Below are 23420 nucleotides of genomic sequence, written 5' to 3' on the forward strand. Positions count from 1 at the left end.
ATACATTTTTGTTTATAATGATTTCTTAAAATTTTATTCCGATGGATATTTTATTTATTTTTCTTTGGTTGGGAAAGAAAAAGTATGACAATATATATATATTTTATATATATATTTGGGTATCACATGCAGCAACTTAAACTTATTAGTTCGTAAGTTTTTATTTATGCAATTGCAATTTATTTAAATTTTGCAATGGGCTGTTTATTTTATTATCTTTTATTCTGTGATATTGACGATTTATGTATTTTTAGTAAATTTTAAATTGTTATGGTTATTTTTCTGACTTTTTGCAAGCTTTGTTCATAAAATTGTACAATTTTCATTGACAATAAAGCATATTTCTATTCTATTCTAAGCTGTCTAAATACTATCTAAATTTCCATCTGCGTCTCAAAGCTCCCGTTCTCTATTCTAGTAGTGACTCGTAGGCATCAGGGTCTTTCTAGTCTTGTCTAGGGTATCAAATTTAAACAAAAATATAAAAAAATAATTATTTTAATTTTTATTAGATACACTGCAATTAAATATAAAGAAAGCATACATGGTTTTAATTATTTTATAAACTCATTTGTTGTTTGATTTTGGTTGTACAGTCCTGTTAGAAAATCTGATGGATATATCTTGAACTCTCATATTGGGTGTGAGGAATTGTTGCAAAGTATCTATTCCTACTCTCGCTTGTCTATCAAATGGATATCCCATTGAACGGCGATCAGGATACAGTTTATCTTTAACACCGCAAAAAACATCAGCACTGTTACAAACTCCAGAGATATCTTGAATAACCTAAAAAATAAAAAAAATTAAAAATTTCGAATAAAGTTTAATTATTACTTAAAATTAAAACAAAAATTGTAAAATATTTAAGGACTTACTCGGTCATCATCATAGTTAGAAATCATTACAAATAGTTCACATCTAAATCCAAGGCTATTACCCATTGGTATCAACATATGTTGGGGCCAACCACAACCACAAAAGTTAAACTGCTCGAGACTATCACCTCCTTCAGGTCTGTTGGTGTCCAAATTGCGGAAGGTTCTTGCAAATGGAATAGTTACGGTAGATTCGGTAGAAGCTCGAGTAATGGTATTTTGTCCCTGTTGTACTGGAAAGAAAGATATTTAGTGTATTTAACTTTGCAGTTGTTTTATTCATTGGTTGTTTATTTTCCCGAGGTTGGGAAATATTTACAGAAGGATCGTCAACATTTAACATTTTCTATGGTACATTTTTCAAGGTAGGACTAAGAATTCTTCAGCATATAAGAATCACAGAAAATGTCAAATGTGATTTTGACAATCATGTGATTTAGAAGGATATTCCAAAACATAAAGTAAAAACAGAATATTACAAGAAGACGTCTGAAATGAAATAGGTAATTGAAAAGTGCAAATTGAATAGAAATGAGAAATTGTAAAGAAATAAAAGTTATCAATACTCACTATATGGTAAAGTACACTGCATGACAATTTCTATTTTTGCATTTAGTTCGCTTCAGCCGACAAACGGTTGCAGAAAAGTTATTTAACTTAAAGATAAACATAAAAAAGTTACAGTACGTAATTATGTACACACATATAGTTGGAGAATAAGTAAAACAAAGCAGAGCTAATATTATAATGGGAAGATGGAAGAACATTAAAAATAGAAAGGGCACATATGCGTCCCATTTAAATGAGATTATCATGAGGAACAGAAAAGATATCAACGAGTATCAAGTAAATTCATAAAATTAATTAAAAAATCCTGTCGGTGATAAGACTAACAGACTCTCCTACTCAATTACTACTCCCTCGTCCACGTGGCGAGGCTTCGAGAAACCTGAGAAGCGCTGTGGAAGATTATGGTAACCAAACCCAGTGGAAAACAAGTTTAAGAAATGAATAATTAGGTCCGCATATCAGTGATGCTCAAAAAATGATATAAAAATAATTTATGGAGACCTAAACGCAAAAGTTGGAAGAGAATGGTAATTTCAATCCACAATGGTAATTTATAGTTTTATAAACTTGGCGATATCACTTAACATGGTGATTTCCAGCACATACTTCGCTCGAAAAAAAAAATATATATACACAAATGCACCTGAAAATTACCAGATGGACTTACAGTAAATATAAAAGATCATATTATTGTAAACTCAAGACACTAGTCGATTATAATAAACGTCGGCATCATAATAGGAGCAAATGCCTACTCTGATCACTACCTAATCGAAAGTAGGGTAAGGGCCAAAATTTCAAACATCAAAAAGAAAAATGTTCCTAAACATGAACTGTAAAGTGAGGAAGTATTTAAAGACATAAACAAAAATAGAAAATCAAACCAGAAAACAGCCTAAAACATGAAAACATAAATGAGGATTTTCGAGAGAGCAGAAAAGTCATAAAAAAAGCAGCTAAATAAGTACTAGGCAGGGAAGAAAAACAAAGAAGAAGACGAATAAATGACCAGTTTAACAAAAAATGTCAGATAACAGAAATAAAAACAGCATATTTATTGATGCAACAAGGGTACAGAATCCGACTAACAGAAGAGGAATATTAACAACTAGGAAGAAAAAAGAGAGAAAATACTAACAAAAAACTCCAAGAACTAGGTAACCTAACAGAGACAAGAAAGTTATACCAGATTCTGTACAAAAGCAAAAAATATTTCAAACCGAAAACAACGATATATACGGATAAGGAGGGTAATATAATGAGAAAACAGCAAGAAATAATAAGAAGGTTGACTGAATATTTTACGAAAAAGCTTCGGCAAGATAGAGGGAGACAAACCCTAATATATAAATAGACCAAGCAAACAACAGAGAAAAGAGTCCACAACAGTAGCCGAGATCAGAACAACAGTAGACAAGACACAAAAATTCAAAAGTTGTCGAGCCAGTGATGATGAAAGAAGTTTAATATTAAACAAAAAATAAATAGCGGGTACAGGATTTTTCTTGTACTTACAGTTAACTCTAAATCTATCCATTTCAATGAACATGTGTTTTTGATCTCTAAATAACCATGGGTTTCCCCTCTCATCGAATTTGGGTGCCAGGAATATTCTACAAGTCCCTTGTCTAGGGCCTCCTGTGTTACTCACGTTGATACGATAATTAAATGGTTGATGATTAAGATGTGTAAATCGTACAAAAACAGCTCCACTAGGCTGAAAGTCCATTCCTCTGGAAAGATCTACATCTGATTGTTGCCAGAAAGTATTGAGAATATTGCGATTGCCTTCTGATTCCACACTAACAGAATTTACTGTTACTCCATCATATATTAACTAGTAATAAATAAAAAACTATTTAAATTATTTTAAATAAAATTTTGTGTATCCTAATATTATATACATATATTTGTTGGATCTGCGACGAATATGAAAATTTATTGGTAACCTACTTATCACTCAGGATTTCTTAAGCATGAAGAAAAAGTCTGAATTTCGATAAAAATGGGCTTTTCAGAAAATTTTGGCATGGCAGTATTTCATTTATTCATTTCTAGCAAAGGTATTAACCAAAAACTTTATAATCAAATTAGGCCATCATTTAAACTTAACTTTAGGGGTTATAATTTTGAAAATGGTGTTTCAACTTACATATCTTGAGAATATAGATAAAAACAAACAAAATAAGATTTTATAAGGTGTTCTAAGCATACAGGTAACAACCGCGTTTTCATTATCAAATAAAAATTTTTTAATAAACAATTGGAATAACTTTTAAATAAATAAATATTTTTCAACAAAAATTTATGTGTATGTTAAGGGTGTTAGAAGATATATTTTTATGTAATTTTTGTTATTATTTATGGCTTTTTGTGTTTATTGTTCCTATAAGTTCTTGCAGTTTTTCACAATTGTTTAAATAAATTATTATAAACCAAATTTAATTTGGAAGGTCTCAAATGAATCGTTTTTTAACAACCTTTCAAAAAAAAGCAAAATTAAAAACTTCTAATTAGGAACGAAATATTGAAAGAAATTGAAAATGGTGATTGTCGGAATCAATGTTTAAACAATGACACTGTTATTTTAAACTGATAGTTTTGACATAAATCCACATTTTCGTACCAAAACTTTAATTTGTTCAAGGATTCGTTTAGAAACAAATTACTTTACATTTTATTTTTTGTTTATTGGAATAAAAAGCGATGTTTTGAAGCTGGTATGGAATCTCCATAGAATAAATGTGAATAAAACTGAATACATCAAATAAACACGTTTTAATTTTTTGTATTATATAGATATTGCCGAGGTACGGGTAGGAACTTCTTTTTGGATAGTCCTATCAGGGAAAGTGAATCAATCCCTGCCTTCCGCAGATTCCAGGTGTTTCCTGACCCGGGAAACTATTACCTGCTAAAGGTCCCTTGTCCATGGTCACGGATGAAGTCCACAACGGCATCCAGGGCGGAGAAGAAGATCTTCACAACGGTCTGGAGAACGGAAGTGGCAGCCCCCCGATTTTAGTGCTTGTTTAAAATTGAAGGGTAGGTGAGACGCTCTAGCTGTAGTGGAAGCAACTCGCATAGGAGAAGGATACTCTGATGTAAAATCCATGGCAATCCAGGTTGGAAATTGAGGCACCAGGCCAACTCCACGGTACTCATAAAACACGTACAATGTTAAGAAGCCTAACCAAAGCCTCGGAACAGAAGATTAAAAACACAGTAGACGAAAACAGCAAAGAAAACGGTTAATAAACTTTTATACATGGAATGTGCAAGGTATCTCCCGAAAAACACCAAAAATCATGTCATAACTCAAAAATGCAGAGATAGATATCGCGGTGCTTACAGAAACTAAAAAGAAGGGTATGGGTTCTGAAAAGTGGGGTCACTATGACCTGTTATATAGTGGAGTAACTGAAGACCAAAGAGCACAAAAAGGTGTTGCTATTGTTATTCGCAAAACTTTAAGTAGACGTATTACCTCTTGGGAATCAATTAATCAGAGATTGATAATGAACATCACGATAAAAGGAAGCAAAATAGCCATACTAGGTGTATATGGAATTAATGAGGACGCATTGACTGAACACAACTGAACGATGAAATTATAAAAGTAGGAACATCTAGGGAGATCATAATAATGGAACCAGATTAATAACAACATGCATACAAAATAACTTAAAAATATTAAATGGATTTTATCCACATCGCGATATACACAAATACACGTGGATACAACAGACCAGAAATCTGAAATCTATAATAGATTATAGCATGGTAAGACAGAGAACTACAATTAAAATACAAGATGTGCGAGTAGCCAGAGAGCCATCATGCGGCACCGATCATCACCTGCTAAAAGTTAAAACGGTACTACTAAACAGATACGAAAAAAAAAGAGCACATCGAGTCAAATCAGTTAAAAAACAAGTACGGTACAGCCTAGACAGTTTAAACCATGAGCGTATAAAGCTACTATATAAAAAACGATTAGACCAAAAATTAGAAATGGGTTGTTTTAAAATTACCGAAGAACACTACGAACACATCAAAAGGTCGATTCATTGTCGATTCAGCAGCAGAAGAAGCACTGGGGAAATGTGACGAAAACGATAAAGGAATAAAACCGTACTGGTGGGATGAAGAAATAGAGAAGAAAATTAGAGATAAACGTCGGAAATACCAAACATTATTAACAAAAAAAAAACAAAAAACGATAAAACAATTTACAAAGAAGCACAAGCCAAAGTAAGAAAAAAGATAACTCAAAAAAAGAACGAATCATGGGAACAGAACTGCCAAAAGATCAACACCTACATAGGAGGTAGAAGAAGCACAAAGAGTTGGAGATTGATTAAAAGTACAAAGTTGAGTAAAACAGAACAAAGACCAGAATTTATTAACATGGAAGACAACACGATAGGTATACGTATAAATTCATCACCATTACAAATAAGTAAATCAGAGATGAAAGAAATAACCAAATCCCTGAAAAATGGAAAATCCCCTTGTCCTGGTGACATCCCTGCAGAATTAGTGAAAGCCGGCACAGACAAACTCCAGGAACAGTTAAGAAAACTCTTTCAAGACTGCTTGAATGGGGCCGAATTACCAAAAGAATGGAAATTATCTATCATGTCAACTATCCACAAAAAGAGCAGCAAGGATCAGTGTGAAAATTACAGAGGAATTGCGATAAACAGCACAATAAGTAGGATGTATGAGAAACTTATTAAGAACAAAATAGAAAATGACTATAGAGATTATGAAGCAGACAAGCAAGCTGGTTTTAGAGCTGGGCGATCCACAGTAGACCACTTGTACTCTATTTCGCAAGTTATTGAGAAAAAAAACAGCCGTCAATAAAGAAGTTCACCTGGTATACGTAGACTTACAAAACGCATATGACAGTGTACCCCTCAGTAAACTATGGTCAGCCCTACAGCAAACCAACATTAAACATGGTCTCATCAAAACAGTCCAAAGTCTGTATAATGGAACGACTGCAAAAATTAAAACTGGATTAAGGATATCTAATGAATTTAAGCTCACGAAAGGACTAAAGCAGAAAACAATATTAAGAAAACTGAAACCATGTGTATTGGAGGGACAAAGTAGTCCATTATATTAGACGATGGAGTAGAAATTAGACACTGTGATGAATACAGGTACCTGGGTATGAAGATAACTCAAGATGGAACACTCGATGCTGCTATAAAAGACAGAAACATACAGGGTAGAAAAGCCATATCCATGATGAACGGCATTCTGTGGAACCAAACAATATCTAAAGCAAACAAAAAACTCATATACAACACCATACTTAAAAGTGTAGTCACATATAATAGTGAAGTTTGGCCAATGAAACAAAGAACAGAGAAACTGTTACTAGCAACAGAAATGGACTTCTGGAGAAAAGCAGCAGGCAAATCAAGAAGACATCGGATACCAAATGAGAGAATACGAGAGATGATGGGAGTCAAGCATACAATAGTTGATGACATAAAAACAAAACAGTTAATATGGTACGGCCATGTACAGAGAATGCCAGATGACAGGATTCGGAAACAGATTTTGACGTGGACACCACAAGGGAGAAGAAAAAGAGGAAGACCGAGAAGAAGCTGGAAAGAGGGAATTGAAAAAGAACTAGTGGAAAGAGAAATCCCTCCAGGCCTATGGTTAAATAGAGGAGAATGGCGGTTAGGAGTCGGAAGGCGTCGGAAAACACTGTAAACCGATAGTGGTATATAAATATTGCACTTAAATTAACAAAATGTTTTACTCTACAAAGAAGCGGCTCTAATTATGCTAAATGAGACCAATTGTGTCGCGAATTGCTCGGCAGAATGTAGTAGGATCTGGTTACCCATATTGAAAGAGGAAGTTATTAAAAGGAAAATACCAGTATTGGTAAGTCAGTAACATATAGAGGATACACCATTTATGTTTTTTAAATAACAAACACATAAAATCAGAATTTGGTGTTTATTGAAGGTAAATTAGATGCACGACCAAAAACTTACCATGTCGGGATAGTATTATGAGGTTTTTTTCCTAGTTTTTCCCTCATAATTTACTATGGAATCACTAACAGGAGAATTTTACTGTCATCATGGCATGTATTTGTCTTTTTAAAGACGAATTACATGCTATGATCTTTTCTGACGGATATTCTCAAGTTAAAGTTGATTTCATGTAATCGAATGAACTGTCTTATAAGTAAAGTCGTCCCAGGAACGCAACTTAACAATATTGGTAATATCATTTTAAAGTCGTCTACTTTAAAATGTATAATGTATGTCTGAATTGTCAATATAGATGATAAAAATAAAATGTGATGTATGTGAAAATAAAATTAAATTATTAGAAGAATTTTTCACTAAGTAACAAAAAAACAATCAAAATATATTTTAGCGCAATATGGTAGGTCAATTCAGAAAGTCAATAGATAGCATTGATCAGATATTTGAGCCACAAAATTAAGAAACATGTAACATTTGTCATTCTAAAGAATATATCTAAGGATCTAGTTTTTGCTTATCTTGAGCGAAACATTTTAAATCAATTAATTATATAAATAGTATGTTCCAACTAATACAAACAAATAAGCTTATGAGACTACAACGATCCCCATTTGAAATATTGGCTGTATACACAAACATATTTTATACAAATAAATTGTAAAAACACCAGAAATTTAATTTGTAATCGCAAGGATTACAGGGCAAAAGAAAAACTAATCTACAGATTTTAGAAAACAGAAATTAAAAAACAGTTATCACAGAATACATAACGTTGAAAGCGATTGATAAAGGTCGTTGTTCAACGTCGGAAAAACTCTCTGTGTATGGTGACGATTTGAATGTATAAAAAATAATAACCATTTCGGAACAAACTTTTTCAAACTTTGATTTTTCTTTAGCAACAACCACATTTTTGTTATAAATTTGTAAATAGTTTCAGAACTTTACACAATTATGAAGTTAGCAATGAGAGATATTAAATAAACATATTAAAGATTATTTCTAGCACATACAATTATAACGCCATAATTTAAAACTATAAAAGTCTAAATACATGGTTTATTTAATGTACCTGTTGAACAGTATATCTTGGTAATGTGGATTTGAACTGCTGGAACATATCATCAATATATCCGTGCCATCTATAAAACATGGGATCACGCATGGTTGTAGCAGTGTCGCCCATTACACCAAAAGACTCCTAAAAATTAAATTTAAAGATATACAAACTAGAATTAAATAACAAAATTACTAGAAATCCGAAGAGATTTCTCACTTGGCGAAACTGAAATTCAAATATCTGTTTACTGCGCTTTTTACAGGATATAAAGCAGACAGATTAATGCTTTTACCTGGCAGTCTACAGGGAGAGTACAATTTGCATTCCACAACCTGTCGTCCACCACAACAAATATCCTTCGCGAATTAGTTTGTATTACTCCGAACATGAGTAAATAAATAAAGCAGAAAGACGTTTGAGATTTCAATGCAGGGCCACTGCCATTCGCTAATACTTACCTATTTCGTATGGAGAATTAGATACTTAATTTTATCCAGATGTATGCCGTATGGCTAAATCACTTTTTCCTCTAGGGAAAAATTCACTAAATTCCAAATAACTGCCACATGAAAATGATTGATTTGCGGAGAGAATCCCTGGTACACATTTAGACGTCGTAAGCAGTATTGCTTTTGCTTGACTTTATAAAAATTGTCGCATCAATAAACTTATTATATTTCAGAATGACGGTATTATTTACTTCGTTGGAAGTACGAGAAACTGAATTCACTACGAATTTTGACTAGGATGAACGGCTTGTGGAATGCAATTTTAGATTCCCTTGCCGAGTAATTCATCCAGCTGTTTGTTTCGCAAATTTTAGGAAACACAGTGGTTAAGATTTGAATTCGGTTTCGCTAAGTAGAAATCGTTTGATTTCTCTTTTTATTATATTTCCTTAAAAATTCCTAATTCAGCATTTAGGTCAGCGATTCATGTATTTTATCTAGTGGCAACTTTTATAAGTTAAGTACAATGAGCTTTGGAAAGTGGAAAGTGTACTTGAAAGTATGTTCGAAGGAGCTTGTGAAGAAGAGTTTATCAGTGAAATAAAGGCAAAGGATAAATACAATGCAAAGTACTAAGAACTTAAGTTTAAATTATGATTATAGACTCAGTTCAGTAATTTCAGAGTCATCAAATGTAAAAGGTGAGCGCAAATAAAAAAAATAGGACATTTAGTGCAGGCTTGAAATATTAATTTCTCTTCTGGTCTAAGTTCAAAGTAGTGCATGATGATAAATTAATTAATTTAAACGATAAAATGACTTATTTTAGACAAGCTGCTGTAGAAAATAGTAAGCTCAGACGATTAGTGCAGAGCTTTTCTGGACTCGTCGACAATTACTCAAATATTATTTAGAGTTTGCCGACTAGGTTTGGCAGAGAGGATCTCCAGATTAGTTCTCGTAGTCTCTTAAGCTTTGGCATAATTGCTGACAAACACGCAGCAATAGTGTGTTCACCTATTGAGTCACCTTTACCAGAAGATATGATTCGACTATGGCATAAAACTTTAGTTTTTAAGGCTTTCTCGTTCCGTGTCCATAGAAGATATCGAAGCCACTGCAAAAATTATAACTTTAAAAATAAGATTCAGTTAATAAGCTTTTTACAGAATAAAGTTCACAATAAAAAGAAATTGGTTTTACAACAGAAGGTTTTAATTTACCGACAAAAAATAAAAATATATCCAATAGCCTTGTTATCTATAAAAATGTATAACTACCTAAGCAAGGTACTCAAGTACAAGGTATCAGCCCGTAGCGACCGCTGCTGGGTTAATAAATTATGAGGTTTGCAGGTGTGTTTTTTGTAATAGGGAGCATGACAGTACAAATTGTTTCAAAGCACTAAAATTTACTATGGAACAGAAACGACGAATATTTAAATGAATATTGTATTGTAAGTTCCATGCTGGTTTGATAAATATGTCCTGATTTTTCTATTAATAAAATTGATACATCGATCTTAGGTCTTAGTCGCTTGGGAGAAAATAGAACTAAGGATCAGATGCTTGCTAATTTGAACACTTCACAGGTTTTTTTACAAACTTAATAAATAAACATAAGAAGTGCATATGGTACTAAACAAGTAATGTCACTTATTAACACTGGATCGCAGAGAACATATTTACAGCGTACCGTAAAAGAAATGAGTTTTTTGTTTAGAGGACGGAAAATACTGTAGATGCATTATTTGGCGGTAAAAGCACTTCTGAACAACAACATACATTGTACGAGGTAATTGAGATTTTGTTTGAAGTAGATGTTTTAGACAAATTGAATACAGGGAGAAAATATTAATTACAATGTGGTTTTATAACAGTTGTTAGCATCAACTCTTATGGTCAAGGTGCCGGTAGTTGCTTCTAATTTTAGTACATCTATAATTTAATTTTCGTTGTTTGTCGATAATTCTTCTGTAGCGTAACTCTGGGAGCTTGATGAAATTTACACGAAAGACTCTCACTAAGACCCAGCTGTTTGATGTTATCTAGATTGTTTGTCGGATTCATACCAGTAATAGAGAGGATAAAAAGGTTTTGTTTGGGTAGTTTACATTCTCCATTGTCTTATATCTCTTAATATCTCTTTATTTATTGGTCTTCTCGTCATATTTAATACAAAGATTAGCAATTTTATAAGAATCGTTGCCAGTTTGCAACGCGGATCTTCCTTGCGTCCTGCTCCACATCGTTTTTCCATCTTAGTCTTGGTCTACCTCTACTCCTATTTGCTACTTTTATCGCTAATAGGGTGCGTCTGGGTGAGTAATTTTCATTTAATCTTGATAAATGTCCAGACTATTTAAGCCTACCGATTTTTATGAAAGATATGATTAAACAGTGGAGAATAAAAAATTAGGATCTATAAAATACTAAAATCTATACGATTTTAAAAAATTAAAATTTTAAGACAAGAGCTGGTTAATTTAAAGAAAATTTAGCATTTATACGAAATAACATTGAATTGGCCATTACGTGTATTAACAGCGGGGATCAGGTGAACCGAGTTACTATGGATAGACCTTTTTTTCGTCTTTTATCGGGGTGAGGGGGGGGGGTTGGTTTAAATGTTCTAAACATACATTGGTCCTAGAACGTGGGCAGAACCGCCTTCTAGCCTCGGTTATGCAGGATTCCTTCAGCGTCGCCACGATGATATCCGAGACCGCACGCAAGGGTTGTTCGGGCACCATCCCTGTCAATGCCAGACCTACCAAAACACCCTCCTCAGCCCTGAATTACTACCGGGCTGCCTGATTTGGACGCAACGTCGACAGTGGCACGTTCTCACTACGACTGAATCCTTCTCTCCCTCTGTTCCTACCTGTTCATGTTCAATCTCGCCCCTTTTCATTCTACTTTATCTTTTTGCTTCCTCCTGGGTACCCTGCCTTTCATCGGCTCGCGTTTCTTCTTGTTCCTTTCTTTTCAACGTTCGCTTTACATATCTCTGAACTGCTCTCTACCGATCTGACGATGTAAGCACTTTCTTCACCAGTTCCGTGACTAATTATAACCTACTTCCTAGCTCTCTCTAGGTATCTATCGCATACCAATAGAGTGTGTGGGACAGTGTCCGATATTTCACAGTAAAAGCATTTTTAATTTTCTGCGGCTTCGTCCACTGCGCCAACCTTCTTATCTGGTCCGATTTCTCTTGCCACACCATAATGGACCTCTCCTTCTTTTTTTTTTAAGTTCAAACAAATGCAAAATAATTGCAAAACAGAATGAAGGACCTCCTCTTTTCAGTTTTGGGCTCTCCAATCACACCACAGCTCTCTGGGTCACCGATATTCCTGTAGAATACGTGAAAAAATATCTCGGTAGTTTTGATAAAGAGAAAAGAGATAATATCTGTGTAACGACAGAAGTGTCGTCACAAAGTTAAGTTGAGAAAAAAACTATGTTTTAAATTTTTTTTCAAACGTAGTCTAAATATTCAAAGATAGTACACAACTTAGGTTTGTTTTCTGTAATTTCAAATAATGTTTGTTTTGTAAAATAAGAAAAATACTATTTGTAAATAACGATAGAAATAGTAAAGTAAGGCATAATAATATATTTTTTTTAAGTTTAGAATAAAAGATTATCACAAATTGGTTACTTACAAGATGTCTATGATCAGGGTCATGAACATAAGATGTAAAGACATGTCCCATGTTATGCAAATCTCCGTAAAAGTCTCTATCTGGAGACAGAATACTGGACTCGATAATATTTCCCAATATATCAATTCCTTCATTTTCGGTAAGTTCAACAAAAGTTCCATTAGCCTAAAATATATAGAGAATATTATTAAAATAAAATTATATTTTAACTATTAAAATCTACCCTTCTCGCTCGTCCACTGTGAATGACCTCAAAAACACGGTCTCTCCACCTTTCAAGGTCATCAATATCTTGAGTTACTTGATCAGTTTCTCGTCGAAGATTGGACCAGGACTGGTTGGCTACTCGAGAAGGCCAACCTCTGCTTGCAACTAAACTATCCAATTTTGGAAAGTAAGCTTCAGGGATAGGTTTTCTCCAATCAATAAATCGTTCAACACGTGAGAGTGCATTACATAAACGTTCGAAGTTATACCTAAAACATGCAAAATATGTTAGAAAAAAATAAAAAATTTATTACTATAGTAGAATAGAAACCTGAAGTATCTGGGTATTTTTCCCATTCTATAAAGTTCAAAATAGATCACTAAGTCCTTTACAACATTCAACAAAAATAGGGCGAGACAACTTTGAACCCCAACAAAACATGTTTTTTTATTGTGGTAAAGGGGTTTTGCGAGTTTGTGCGGGGTAAAGCACATTTTTGAGATCCATACATTCTAAATCAATGTGTCTTCAATTGCTATTCAAAAAATGAATAAAAAAAGAATATTTTCAGGCCTCAAACAAGCAAATACAACTATCGTTTATGCAAAAAACCAGGTTTTTAGCATTATTCGGGGGTTTTTACTGGATTTACCAACCTTTTTTTAACTTTTTACATCATTAAACAGCATGTTTTCAATAATTTTATAAAATAACATTAGAATTCCCGTATTCAGATAGGTTTTAAGTGTTGTTTTGCGTTTTTGCTGGATTTTTCCATCTTTTATCACCTTAACACTATATGTTTATTTGTTTATTTGTTTATTTATTTATTTATTTATTTATTTATTTAATGCTCGGAACCAGATATATATATATATATATATATATATATATATACATATGACAGTCGAGCTTTCAAATACTTCAGTTTCATGATATGATCATAACAGTCAAGAACCCTAGCCGTTCCGTTGTTTATATAACAATTCAAAATTGACAATTATATTTTTTGATAGATTTAATCAATCAACGTTTTCAAAAGTGAAATTTAAAACAAATTAGTTAAATTGGGAATCTTCCAGCGTTCTGTGTTTCTATATTTTTTGCTGTTATATTTATTATATTAATTTTTTGATGTTTCTTTGCAATAACAACATTGTAATGCTACAGATCTTTTAAAGGTAAGATCATTTACTTAATTGTTTTTTCATATTATAATTGGTTTCAAATGAGTGTAGAGTAATAAATCATGAAGTGTCATAAAATTTGCCTGAATTTCGGTGTCGTCATGGGCGTAGGCAAATGGACAGATGTCAACTTCGTCGTCAAAAATTGATGTACCTCAAAATATCATATTTTGGATATTTTGTGATAACCAATTTTATTTAATTTTTCGGTTAACTTATTCTTCAAACTCGTATTCCATTATATGGTCATTAAAGCTAATTACATTTTTATTTATAAAAACAAATTCACTTCCTTACTGAACGAATAGAAGCATTAGAAGAAACTGATAAGGGTATGACGCACCTCCTAATATTACTAAGAACTAAAATAAATCAACATGAAGACTAATAACGCGTAATGAGGTTTTACTTACACTTTCATTATAATCCCTCTTTCATTTTATTATTATCATTCGACATTCGACATTCGAGTTAGTAATTGTTACTACACCAATTAAACGTACAGTAATATTGTGATATAGAAATAGTGAAAAAGTTATAAAATGGCGACATTTACTCCAAAGAAAAGAGGTGTAAAAAATTCTCCGCTATCTGTTAGTGAAAAAGTTATAATTTTAAATGTATATGATTGCATAAAACACGATCACCCTAGTTTGTCTGTGCAAGAAAGTGTTGAGCGATGTGCCCGAATGACTGGAATTGGACAGTCCACGATTTTTAAATTATTGCGAGAAAGAAAGATATCAGGCCAGTTAAGTCCATGCAAGAGAAAATCAGGAAGACCAATAAAAATCTTAGGTGAAGACACCAAACGTGACATTCGAAGAAAAGTTCATTCGTTTTATTTTAAAAAGGAAATACCCACCCTTGACAAAATACTAATGGAGATAAGCCAAGATAACGATATTCCTTTGATATCCAGAAAACTTTTATGGAAAACTTTAAAAAGTATGAATTTTTCCTGGGAAAAGCACAATCGAAAGGCACTATTACTGGAAAGTGATGAAATCATTTGCTGGAGACGAAAATATTTGAGAACTATAAAACAGTACCGCAGAGAGCACAAGAAAATTTTTTATCTTGATGAGACGTGGATAAACGAAGGTTATATAGTCCAAAAAATGTGGCAAGATAAAAATGTAACAAGTGCTCGCCAAGCTTTCATAGAAGGCCTTTCGACGGGTATTAAAGTGCCTTCGGGAAAAGGGAAGAGGCTTATAATTGCTCACATTGGAAGCGAAGAAGGATTTTTAAAAGAAGGTTTGTTAAGCTTTGAGTCGTGTCGGACGGGAGATTATCATGAGGACATGAATTCGGATGTCTTCGAAGACTACTTCGGGGAAATGTTAAAATTTCTTCCAGCTGATTCGGTCGTGGTTATGGATAATGCAAGCTACCATTCAAGGCGCATAGAGAAGGTACCAACTTCAGCTTGGAGAAAGCAAGAAATTATTAACTGGCTGTCAAATAAAGGTATTCAGTTTGAGACGAATTCAATAAAGAAGGAACTACTAGCCGTAGTAAAACAACATAAATCTCGCTTCATAAAATATGCCGTAGAAGATGTAGCAGAAAAGTATAAAGTAACTGTGCTACGCCTACCGCCATATCATTGCGAATTAAATCCCATAGAACTTATATGGGCACAAGTTAAAGGATATGTTGCAAGGCACAATACCACATTTAAAATGAAAGATGTCAAGGTATTGTTTGATCAAGCCATTATGGAAATCACATCAGAAAACTGGCAAAAAGCAATCCAGCATGTTTTAAAAGAGGAAGATAAAATGTGGGAACTGGACAACTTGGTCGATCAGGTGGTTGACCCTATAATTATAACACCAGGGGATGATGACAGTTCTTCGGATGAAGACTATAGTGATGTAGAATTGTAATAACGTATCCAGTAAAGTTTTTGTAGTTTTTGTGAATAAATTGATTTAAACTCCCCACAAGTGTTTCAATATGTAAAGTTCATTCGTGTGTGTTTGTGAGTATTTCCCGATTTCGGTTCGTATATATTTTATTGTTACATTTTATATTTTTTTAATAACACTGTTCTGCTGTATTACATTTTTATTTCCTTTAATATGATTTTTAAGAATGCATATTCTTTTGTCAATTAACCCACTAGCGCGCCTCTGGCTCAGTGTTTATCTGTCGATAACAATGGACTAATCCCTTAAAACAGGGTGATACCTACCTGCTCTTTATGAAACGACAGAATTTTGCAATGCGGACGGAATTTATTGACGGATTATTGACGGATTACCCTGTAGCGCTTTTGAATACTTCATGAGATTTTATTACTCTACACTCATTAGAAATAGATTATAGATGTATCGCTAATAACACTCTTTTAGATGAACTGATGATGCTTATTGAACAATAGGCGAAACGTCTTCAATAAATAGATAAAGTAGCACAACTCTTGTCTTTTTTATCTCCAGACCGATAACATCCCATTCACTTACGAGTGCACATTTTTTATATTAAATTAAACGGTCATATACCTTAAAGATATATATATACATATATGTATATATATATATATGTATATATATATATATATATATATATATATATATATATAATATTAAGAAGTTAGATAGGGTTTCACGAAGCAGAAATCCAGCTAAAAGACATTGAAGACGAAAAGAGAAATATAAAATCCCAGTAAAGGAAGAAAATATCAATAAAAAAATTGAAAGAAAACAAAGCTTCTGTATCAGGTGGCATTCTTACTAAGCTATAAACTACAAGATCGCAACTAGTAGAAGATTGGAACGTAGGTATAATTTTACCTATTTACAAGAAACCAGATCAAAACAACCACAGAAAAATTACCCTCCTAAATGTGACCTACAAAATATTGGCCTACACTTAGGTAGGATTTCGACAAGGAGATAAACTATACAGCCTTGTATTCAACATTTTCCTAGAAAAAGCTATTAAAAATCTGGAATCAAAACAATAGAAACCATTATTAATAGAAGTGTACAAATACTAGCATATGCCGATGACATTAACATAATTGCAGAAAAAAAGGCGGCTGGTCCAATCGTCCACATCAATCGAAGTAGCAACAAAAAGAACGGGGCTATAGGTTAATACTAGTAAAACGAAGACTTTGAATACGAAGATTTTGAATATTAAGAATTTGATTTTGACGTTTCATCTATCTATTCTATCAAACGTTTATTTATTTATTTTGAAGAGATAAAACTAACCTTGCTATAATTTGTTGGTGCATATAGTAGAATAGCTCTCCTCTTCTATTTTTATTGACAACTTCAAAAGCACCATCAAATGGATAAACTAAATGCCAATGCCAATGGTGAAGATTAATCCCTAAGTCTTCTCTAAAATAAGCCAGTCGGTGTTCCATTTCGAGATTGGAAGCAGTGAAGTCCATTGGTATTTCAATTGGATTCTATATTATAAAACCGAATTAGCTGTATATAGTGCTTTTTAGATAAAACTATCCACCTAAAAAAACTTTTGAACTTTTAATTTTTAGGAAAAGCGCAAAAACACGTCAGTTAATATTTGAAGGGGGAGATATTATGTCATATTTAAGCTTGCTGGGAATTGCACCTTCTCACCCACCGTATCATCCCTTAATTTTTTCTTTAAATTACTTTTATCTTTTTTATGTAATATTTGGATTCTCCTCTTTGTACTGATTTCAAAAATGTATAACACATGATGCTTAAAGTAATTAGTTTCTAAGACAAATAAATACAAAAGCAAGAAAATTGGATTGAAAACAATTTTTTTTTAACAATTTTATTACAAACATTTAGAATAAACATTTCACTACCAAAAATTTTTACAATTATTGATCAAAATGACTGCCATTCACTTTCTTAAAATGATACAATCTATTTTGAAATTCTTCTCTAACATTGCTTAAAAGGTCTGCACACATCCACATTTAGTTGTCGACATTCATCATCTATTCTTTGTAGTAAATTATCTAGAGATTATCTATCATCTGTCTTCTTCTACCTATCCAATGAGCGGGAAAAGTTTTGTTTAAAAATTGTCACACAGGTCGAACAAAGAGTGGAGGAGCTCCAATATGTTGAAATATAACCAAACCTTCGGAAAGGGTATCATCATTTTCTACTATTGTTCTAATACGATCAACCACTTGCCTAAGTAACTCAAGATACGATGCACCATTTAAGTTTCCAGTTATAAAGAAAACTCCGATAATGTGATCACCTAGGATACCACACCATACGTTTAACCTTTAAGAATGCTATATGAGAAATTCACGCACAATATGTGGATCACTCTCGGCCCAGTATCGGCAAGTAGGTCTATTCACCAAGCCATTTAATGAAATTGAACATTCATCGATTGAACATTCATATTGCTTAACAATTGTGGATTGTTAATGATGCATCATCATCATTTTGGCTTTACAACCCTGTGTGGGTCCTAGCCTCCCCAAGAATGTTTTTCCAGTCGTCCCTATCCATCGCCTTTCTCCGCCAAGAACGTATTTCCATATTTCTCATATCTTGATCTATGTTATCTAGGAATCTTGTTCTGGGTCTTTCTCTTCTTCTGTGACCAATAGGTCTATCAAGGAGCGTTTTTCTAGCTGGGTCGGTTTGCTCCATCGGCATTACATGGCCTACCAACCTCAGACGTCCTATCTTAATGTGTTTTACGATATCTGGTTCCTGGTATATTCTAAAGAGTTCGAAGTTGTATCGTCTTCTCCAGACACCATTTTCATTTACCGCTCCATAGATTCGCCTTAGTAATTTTCTTTTGAAACATCCCAACGTGTTTTCATTGCTTTTTGTTAAAGTCCAGGTTTCTGAACCATATGTTAGGACTGGGCGTATTATTGTTTTGTAGAGTTTTACTTTTGAATTTCTTGATGTAACTGTAGATTTAAAAAGGAGATTAAGCCCAAAATAGCATCTATTAGCCGTGCAAATTCTACGGTTTATCTCTGCAGTAGTGTTATTTTCAGTATTGACGAGCGTTCCCAGATATACAAATTCGTTAACTGCTTCGATGACGTCGTTTTCTATAACAAGTGGCCGTAGTATTTGTGGTTGCGTACCTATTTTCATGTATTTCGTTTTATTGGTATTTATTATTAAACCCATTTTTGTAGCCGCTTCCTTTAGTGCTACGTACGCCTCTCGTGCTGCGTTTTCCATTCTCCCAACAATATTGATATCATCAGCATATGCTAGGATTTGTACAGATTTGTTATATATTGAACCAGTAGTTGTGATTTGTGACGTACGTATTACTTTTTCCAGAGCTAGATTAAATAGTATACAGGAGAGTGGGTCCCCCTGACGTAGCCCGTTATTTGTTTTAAAACGTTCAGAGAGTTCCCCCTGGATTCGTACTCTGCATTCAACTTTTTCAAGGGTTAGTTTGGTTAGACTTACCAACTGATTTGGTACTCCTAGGTCTATCATTGCTCTAAACAATTCTCTTATATTTACAGAGTCGTAGGCAGCCTTGTAGTCTATATATATGTGGTGCGTGTCTACACCGAATTCCAGTGTTTTCTCTAGAATTTGTCTCAGGGTTGAAATCTGATGAATTGTTGATTTATCACCTCTGAAACCAGCCTGGTATTGTCTTATTATTCGCTCTGCATATGGTGCCATACGATGGAATAGTATACTGGAGAATATTTTATACGCTGCATTTAGGAGCGTAATTCCTCGATGGTTAGAACATTCAAGGATATCTCCCTTTTTGTGTATGGTGCAAAGACTCCCTCTCGTCTGCTTCGCTTACCTCACAGCTTTCGTCTTCCAGGTTTTCTTCTTCTTCCTCTATATTAAGTATCTGGTTAAAATATTCCATCCATCGGTTTAGTACGTATGTTCTTGTTGTTAATAGATCGCAATCAAACTTCTACATTGATTTGTGTTTGCCTTGAATTCTTTTCTGTTGATGATATATGATGTTAATGATGCATTGTGTCATTAATTCGCAAAATTTGAAACGACGATCAAAATTTTCTTCATTTAGCTCTTGTACCCATTTAATTTTATATGGATGGAACTTAAATTTATGAATGATTCAGAAGGTTGTAGAACACCGAGGCATCTGCTTATTGTTGACAAAGACTACGATTGCTCAGCCTCAAGTTAACTGACCCTAAAACGGTTACTTGGATTGCTTCGTTATTTACGAGTCCCTGCATGCAGGTTATGTTTTTTATTGCAAACTGACCCTGTTGCTCTAAATTTCTGCATGAGTTCAATCACATACTTATAAGTTGCATGTCTATTCTGGTGCGTTTTATTAAAAATTCTAGCAGCAGCTTTTGTACAATTAATATTTTTGTAGTATAAACCTACAATTTCAATTCTGTCTTGCAAAGTGTAAACCATTTCAGCGATAAAATTGCACACGTATCAAAATACTCTGTTATAAGTTATAACAAATTGTCATTAACGATTAACCGATTAAAATGAATGTCCAAATATCGAAATCCATTCATAAAAATTTAATAAAAAGTTTAGTTTTTTGTTACTGGGTTTCTGAAGGTACTAGAAATAGTACGGTTAATTATTAAAAAAGTTTAAATTATGTACAATCTATTTTGTTTTAAGTCAATTAAGATAAGAGAGATACTGTCTTCTTAAAAAAATTGTCGATCTCATAAACTAATAATTTCAATCGAAATGTATTATACATTTTTGAAATCAGCATAAACAGAATAATCCTAATATAGAATAAAAAAGATAAAAGTAATTTTAAAAAAATAAGGAATGATACAAGGGGAAGAGGGTGTCTTTCCAAGCAAGCTTAAATATGATAAAATGTCTCCCTTTTCAAATATTAATTGACGCGTTTTTGCGCTTTTTCCTAAAAATTACAAGTTTAAAAGGTATTTAAGGTGGATGGTTTTAATTAAAAAGCACTGTATTTCTTACCCTAGCCGTGGCGGTTGGCACAATATTAGTTTCTTCTCTTGCTCTTGCAAAAACCTTACCATCGACATATTTATCAGGAAACGATTTAATAAAAGATGGAAGGTCTAGGTTTTGGGTATCAGGTCTATGTAGTAGAGCAACAGACAATGCATAATTAAAGAGGTAGGGATTGACACGGTCTCTAGTGTACACAGCAATAGATAACAAATCGTCTGTAGTACGCATACCTAAAAGAAAATTGTAAAAATATAATTTCCTAGAATAACATAAAACAATAAAATAAAAACTTTGTTTTTAAAACTTCCACAAAATTTATTATAATATTTTATCACTACAGCTGCTTCGACAGAGTGACTTTCTCAAGTGATTTATTTTTGAATGTGTTTACAATTTATAGTATTTAACGAAATAGGTTGAGAAGGGGAGAACTTTTTGTCTTAAGTTAGTCATTTAGAATTATGTCTGTGTTTTTTAATTTGTTAATTTCCATAGATCCTAATAAAGATCCTTTTAAGGCCTTTATTTTGGATGTGAAGAATTTGAAATTCGTCATTAAAAGAATGATTATAATCTAGAACGTGAAGTGCGTTGTAGAATCTGTTTTTCTCTCATTGAAACCCCATTTATGTTTTGCCATACGTTTGTTAAAGGTTTTTCCAGTTTGACCGATGTAAGTTTTTGGACAGTCGCCATATTTAAGTTTGTATACAAAACTTTGTAAGTGCTTTGTATTTTGGCTCTTGTTGTTTTTAATATATTTGCCTAAGTTGTTGTTTGTTCTAAAAGCTGGTGATAATCCTTTCTCTATTATGTATTTGGCTATTTTTGTTGGTATTTTGCCTGTATATGTAATTGAGCAGAAGGTACTGGGTTTTTTCTCTGGTGGTGGAAATACTAATTTCAGAGCTTTATTGTGTAGTTTTTTATGTAAAATTTTATTAACTGTTTGTTCGTTGTACCCATTATTTACTGCTATTTGCTTAGTGATATTTAATTCTGTCTCAAAGGTATATTTTGACATCGAAATTTCTATTAATCTATGTAACATGCTATGATAGGCTGCCAGTTTATGTTGTGTAGGATGGAATGATGAATTCTCACCACTATACACAATTTATACAAATTAAAAAAAAATACTTTAAAAGGGAGACTCGAGAAATCCTAAAAATTATAGAGGCATTAATCTGACGAATAGTACATTAAAATTGTTAACGGCAGTCATAAAAGATAAAATAGAGGAAAAAGCGAACATGGCAGATGAACAACAAGGCTTTCGGAAGAACTGCAGCATAATAGACGCAATTTTTATTATCAGACAAATAATAGAGAAGTCTATTGAATATGGAAAACCAGCATACATGTGCTTTGTAGATTTAAAATTGGGTGTGGCCAGGGTGAAGCGAAATGACATCTTAAATTTATTACAAGCTGAACAAATAGACCATCAGATAATAAGCACGATTAATGAAATTAACAAGAGCAACAAGACCAGAGTTATAATGCCAACAGGAGAAAAAGAATGCATAGAACTAAAAGGAGGAATCCGCCAAGGAGACTTGCTCAGCCCATTGTTATTCAATATGGTGATGAATCAAATAATTCACGAAGTAGGAAAACGACACGGATACCACATGGAAGCGCATAAAATCACAATACTTTGCTATGCCGATGATGCAGGACTAATTGCTGATAACGAAGATGACCTACAAAGGCAGCTCCACACCTTTAATATTACAACAAACAAACTTAATATGAGAATATCAGTAGAAAAAACTAAATTTATAGTAATAGTAAAGAGCCGCGTAGATGCAAACTAGAAATAGACGGCAAAATTGTAGAACAAGTAATGAAATTCAATTACCTAGGAGTAGAGATCACTAGTGACAGAGATATAAGAACAGAGCCCACAAGGCAAGCATCAAAAGCGGCAAGAGTAAGTGGTTGCCTCCAAGAAACCATATGGAGAAACAAATATCTGACCACGGAAAGCAAAATGAAAGTATACAAGACATACAAGAAAGACGAAACAACAAATCAACAATATCGAAATAAAAGTATTAAGATCAATGGCGGGCATATCATTAAGAGACAGACAAACCAACAGAAGTATACGCGAACAATGCAAAATTCAAAATATTAACAGGTGGATAAAAACAAGAAAAAAAAACTGGAACGAACATGTAAACCGAATGGGACTAGATATATTAGCGAACATCTGTAAAAACAACAAGCCATAAGACCCGTTGGAAGGCCGCCAAAAAGGTGGAAAGATAATGTACAGTCAACAACGACTGAAACAGAATAAGAGGCAGACAAACAGGAGTGATCCTAGTCGCGCGAAGAAGAAGCTATCTTTATTAGAATATATGGAAATTAACAAATTAAAAACACACATACATAATTCTGAATGACCAACTTGAGACAAACAGTT

General features: G+C 33.2%; 1 protein-coding gene across 1 annotated transcript in view; it reads right to left on the reverse strand.

Moving 5' to 3' along the window:
• Positions 1 to 482: 482 nt before the first annotated feature.
• The window catches only part of LOC140443676 (phenoloxidase 1-like), a 34463-nt gene continuing 11525 nt past the window's right edge, over positions 483 to 23420 (reverse strand). Inside the window, exons 3-10 of the mRNA XM_072535049.1 lie at positions 20990 to 21216; positions 17285 to 17487; positions 12883 to 13135; positions 12660 to 12824; positions 8553 to 8681; positions 2964 to 3285; positions 879 to 1111; positions 483 to 789 (exon numbers count right to left, since the gene is read on the reverse strand). Of these exons, the coding sequence (XP_072391150.1) occupies positions 568 to 789; positions 879 to 1111; positions 2964 to 3285; positions 8553 to 8681; positions 12660 to 12824; positions 12883 to 13135; positions 17285 to 17487; positions 20990 to 21216 (1754 nt within the window). The 3' untranslated portion in view covers positions 483 to 567. The remainder of the gene's footprint in view (positions 790 to 878; positions 1112 to 2963; positions 3286 to 8552; positions 8682 to 12659; positions 12825 to 12882; positions 13136 to 17284; positions 17488 to 20989; positions 21217 to 23420) is intronic.

This window comes from Diabrotica undecimpunctata, chromosome 6 (genome assembly GCF_040954645.1).
Source record: "Diabrotica undecimpunctata isolate CICGRU chromosome 6, icDiaUnde3, whole genome shotgun sequence".
In the NCBI taxonomy this organism is placed as follows: Eukaryota; Metazoa; Arthropoda; class Insecta; order Coleoptera; family Chrysomelidae; genus Diabrotica; species Diabrotica undecimpunctata.